The 4,771-nt window shown below is 42.3% G+C and overlaps 1 protein-coding gene across 1 annotated transcript; it reads left to right on the forward strand.

The window, feature by feature from the left end:
• The first annotated feature begins 1,057 nt into the window (after window positions 1-1,057).
• On the forward strand, window positions 1,058-2,045 carry LOC309595816 (TLR adapter interacting with SLC15A4 on the lysosome-like). The gene has a single exon (XM_082323179.1). The coding sequence runs from the start codon at window positions 1,073-1,075 to the stop codon at window positions 1,994-1,996; it is 924 nt and encodes a 307-aa protein (XP_082179305.1). The 5' UTR covers window positions 1,058-1,072; the 3' UTR covers window positions 1,997-2,045.
• The last annotated feature ends 2,726 nt before the right edge of the window (window positions 2,046-4,771 follow it).

Here is a 4,771-nt window from a genome sequence, read left to right on the forward strand (position 1 = left end):
TTTGGGAGAGTGCTGTGTACTCTTCAGTACAACTGCCTCATCCCTTGCCTCTCCCCACTGTTTCAGACCGTGAGCACGGTAGAGGTGTGTGAAGGTACTTGAAATATGTGGAGATTAAAAAGCCTTTTGAAGAACAGAGGGGTTTTTGTTTGTTCATCTTTCCCATTCCTCCGTAAGAGGAGTGGTGATGATCTTTTCCTTACTGAGTTTAGGTCAGACTTGGCTCTAAATGGAAAGATTCCCTTTGACTTTAGCAGTAGGTGAATTGAAAAGGAATGATAAGGAATAATTAAACGTAGTAGATTATTTTGAGACACATTGCCTGGCTTTTAATTATTCATGTGCATTTAGTAAAACTCTGGAGCCTATAGATACACAGACATACTGCTCATCACCACTATTGGGGAAGACAAATTAACTATTTATATCTTTTAAAATCATCATTAAGAGGGACTCTGAAAACATTTGTATGTGTGAACTGCATTTTGGATGCAGTTTTATTATACTTGAAGAACTGTCGGCATCGTTTGAAGCTCCTTGGCATCTCCCAGGAGCGCTCAGGCCAATTCAGAATCAACCTCCAAGTCTGAATTTGATCTTGATTTCCTTCCTGTGTCACCCTTTAGTTCTTAGAAACTGTTGTCTTTCAATGGAGAAAGTTGATTTGCAACTGATGGTAGTGATACAGAGAAGTAAAATAACTTTGCTGATTTTTACAGCTCATAGGTGTGATCTATCTCAAGTAGCCACAATGCAGAAGAGAGACCGAGGAACAGAAGTGGTATTACAGATGAAGAACCTGGTTAATGCCCTTCCTATATCTTCAGAATGATTTTTGTTGACACGGTATAGAGGTGAAAGCTGTAGAAAAGCATGCAGTTTACTGTTTACTAAAATAAAATATTCTAGAGAGAGAGAAAAATCACAGACAGTCTTTATAAAGAGTTCATTGTTCATTTTTGGTTATTTTTCCTCTTTTTCCAAATGAGTTTGAGGTATTCTGCCTGTCTTTCTTTCACTCGCAGGCCTACATGGGACGCTGGTGATTAGGCTGTTACTCACACTTGTCATCATGTTGGCAGAAGGCATCTTAACTAGCCTCGTATATAAGGAAAGCTGTCATCAAGATAAGCCTCACAAATCTCATGCATCCAGAAAGGATGAAGAGGAAATCTGGAGACAGAAACTTGTAGACAACCCAAAAATTAAAGGCTTTGCTGATGGGCATGAGAAGCAGGATGAGATCTGTGCTAAAAGCAGCAAAATGGAACACAGGAGTGGTCCTCAGTGGAGATCCATACAAGAGGTACCTGCCAAAGATCAGAAAACACTTGTTAGAGGAACCGTATCGGCAGCTTTACACATCCCCAAGCGAGAACAAGCTACGGAACAGATGGATTTGTATAGATCCTGGTCCTGCAACAGCATTTATCAACACTACCCTGATTTACACATCGGGGGAGACCGCGTGGGGGACCATACGTGTGATTCGGGTTGTGTTTTGGACCGTATGTGTGAGGAGCTTCCCGACGGGCCAGTGTTACTGTCCGTAGACATTCCTCTAGGTCAGTCCCCTCTACGTGAGCATCCCGAAAAGCCGAGTATCAAGTCCCTGTCTGGAGATGAAGCTGGAGCAAGGAGTATCGTGCTCTGTGAGGAGCCTCTTTCAAACTCCGTGCTCAACAAGTACATGGAAACAAAAGTGGCAGAGCTCTATAAACAGTTTTTCGAAGAGAACTTGACCCGGTGTGGTTCTGTAACAAACCTCCTCACTTGCAGTTGGATCAGGAATAACCTGAATCAGATAAGCTTTCAGGTATCCCAGGAGCAGAACATAGAAACGTCAAAAGCCAGAGAAGTGCTCTTGCACTCTTTAGCTTTGTTTAGTTTGCGCAACACTACCAACAGAAATAGCTCCGAATTTAGTACTCCAAACTTACAAATCTCAAACCCAGCATGTGTGAAAAAGAGCTGGAGGGTGCAGTTTACATCATGACTGATCCACTTAGCTGAAGAGATGAATACGATTTGGATACGAATATTTCATTCCAAGGATTAGGTTGGGAAATGAAAACATTTACACACTACAAACTTCTTCAAATAAATATTTTAACACTTAAAGCCTACTTTGTTAGCAGTGGAAGTAAGGGTCACTGTTTTCTTTTTTTCTAATACAGAATTTGAAATTAATTTCTCTCTAAAATGCTAGTCAACCATATTTTTATAATGTGTATGTCCTTGTCCTAAGGCTCTGGCTGTATGGGTAACTGTACTCACGTACCATCGGGTTTACTCCTGCAAGAAAAATCAATCAAGACGTGTGCTGGTAAAACTTTGATCTGAGAGACTGAGCCACCAGCCAGCGAGTAAGAATCGCGTTGCCTTTGCTGGACTTTGGGCTGGGCTATGTAGTTGAACCCCAAGTTTTGGACATTCAGGTTCAAATTTTGCTCCTGAAAAGCTTGGTCGCGGTGGCTGAGAAAACATTTCTTTGGTTTGCAAACCTTGTCAGCAGATGGAGACGTTCAGGACTCTGGATTATTTTGTCTATATTATCATGCATAGGAAACGTGTCGACATGAGTGAGGACGCTGATGTTGTTGCATGTGTGCGTTTGTGCTGCATGGACGGAGTATGTTACAATGAAAATCTAGGTGAAATAGCTGATTAAGGTTGTAAAAGTATTTCATTTTCTCTAAAACATGATTTCCCCTTCAATAAATCCTTACTTCTTTGATGAAATCCACTCAGCTTTCTGTCCGTAGGTTGTTATTTTGTGTTCCGTTTGCGTTTTTAGTAAATGGGCTCAGCCTTTATTTCCTTGGAAGTGAAGCACCTGCAACCTCAGCAAGCTAGGACGACCGCAGCGTTCCTGAAAAGGTAGTGCAAGCCGCCTTCATCTTCCTTTGGAAATTTAAATGCAGATTTTGATACGGAAATTTCGTTGCTTAGCTTTCAAACCCATTTTCTTCCTTTTCTGTTACTTCTCGGTAAGTGTTTCAACTGGAAATTAGTCACGGTCACCATTGTAAAATGATAAATTAGACCGTTGCCTGGTCTGCGCAAGTTTTCTTCTGGTAAGGACCCCTCTTTGCTTGCGCTGTGACTGCGTACGGGTTGACACGCCTGCAGTTCGGGGTTCGCAATCGTGAAATCCAAATCCAAAATCTAGCAACAAGCTGTATTTATACGATGGTAAGCTTTGTCGTGCGCGCTGGTGTGCTAGTTAAATCATTTCGTCCCGTTCCTGGTGCCACTCAACGCGTAGGGGTGGGATGAGTTATAAAGCAGAGCTGCTCCGTGAGACTTGCTATGAAACAACTGATGTGAACCAAAACCTTCTTTGTCCCAGTCTCTTAAACTCTGATGCATAATATGCATTTTTTGAAATCTTTGTCAACCCTCTAAGAGAATATGAAGGATCTTGTGATCTCTAGGTAATAATATGCCAAATGCAAACATATTTGTGTTTGTAAATCAAGGCCCTTGATGTCTGATCCGTCCTTTGAAGAGATCAAAGCTGCTTGTTGGGTTGGTTTTTTTAATCCAGCATCTTTTAGTTGTTGGGCTTTTTTTTAAATCATCTCTGAGCTGGCATTTATAATGGAAAATATCAGTAGGCTTGAAAGAAGGCCGCAGAACATCGAGAAGATCTGAATTCACAAGGGATTCACCTTGAAGCTCTTAATTCAAGTAATTTAGCTTATTAATTAGTTGCATTTACTGTAATAAAAACTGTACGATGGGGCTTAGAGTTAAAATCGTACCTGTTTTGGCCTATACAGAGAAGGAAATTAGCAAAAACAAGCGTGCTGGGCCCTTAGGAAGCTGTGCCTGTGTAAAGACTGCTCCTTCGGGGCACGGGGCTTCTTTTGGAGGAGGAGGAGGATGGAACTGCCGCTGTCTGCGTCATCGTGCGTGGTGTCAGACAGCGCTAAATATAGCAGCGGGTGTAACGGAAAGGGAACTACAAAACCTTCGTGGATCTTAGGCTTTTTAACCTTGTCTGATGCCTTGCAATGTCTGTTGGGATCGGTGCTCCTTAACCGAAGTGCGTGGCTCAATGAATTTATTATGCACATGATGTCTGAGACACATTGGAATGCAAGCATGTGGGGTTTAGTGGGGTGGGTAGATTCAAATTTGAGATCAAAGCTCCAAAATACAGCAAAAAAAAAATTATAATTGGCCGACAAGGCTACTCAGTCTGATAGATGGTCCGAAAGAGCCTCTCTAAGCATCGAGCCAATTCAGTGTTTGAGCAGAGCGAATCCCCCTGGGTTTGAGGTGTTTCCCAGCTTTTTATATACTTTGATTTTAGAGTTGCAGGAAGATGGGCACTCTGCTTCTCCGGAATTGCCTTGAAAGCTGGCATTCACGTCCCTCAGCTGCCTTTGAAAATCCCATTCCTGCTCTTTGTTTCTCATCTTCAATACCCAACTTTCAATCCTTTATGTTATTTTTGCAGGCAGTCTTCAGTCTGAGGTAGACTTTTCCATGACAGCGTTGCGGTAGGATGGGTGTTTCCAGAGAGATGAAAGAAAAGAGAGATCGCTGTAGGTAGGTGACTGGCAGGATTGAGAAGAATCCGCTCCTGCGGGAAAAGGGACCTGGGTGGCCAAAGGAAGAACCTCTCTCTCCCGATTAAAATGACAGGCAAAGACAAGTCCTGCCCAGTACGTAGCAAATAATTAAATAAAATCGGACTCATACACGTCCAAGACATAAGTGACCATTCCTTGCCTGATCAAAAATTCCATTGACCTTAGTG

The sequence above is a fragment of the Platalea leucorodia genome (assembly GCF_965183815.1).
Source record: "Platalea leucorodia genome assembly, chromosome: 10".
Classification (NCBI taxonomy): Eukaryota; Metazoa; Chordata; class Aves; order Pelecaniformes; family Threskiornithidae; genus Platalea; species Platalea leucorodia.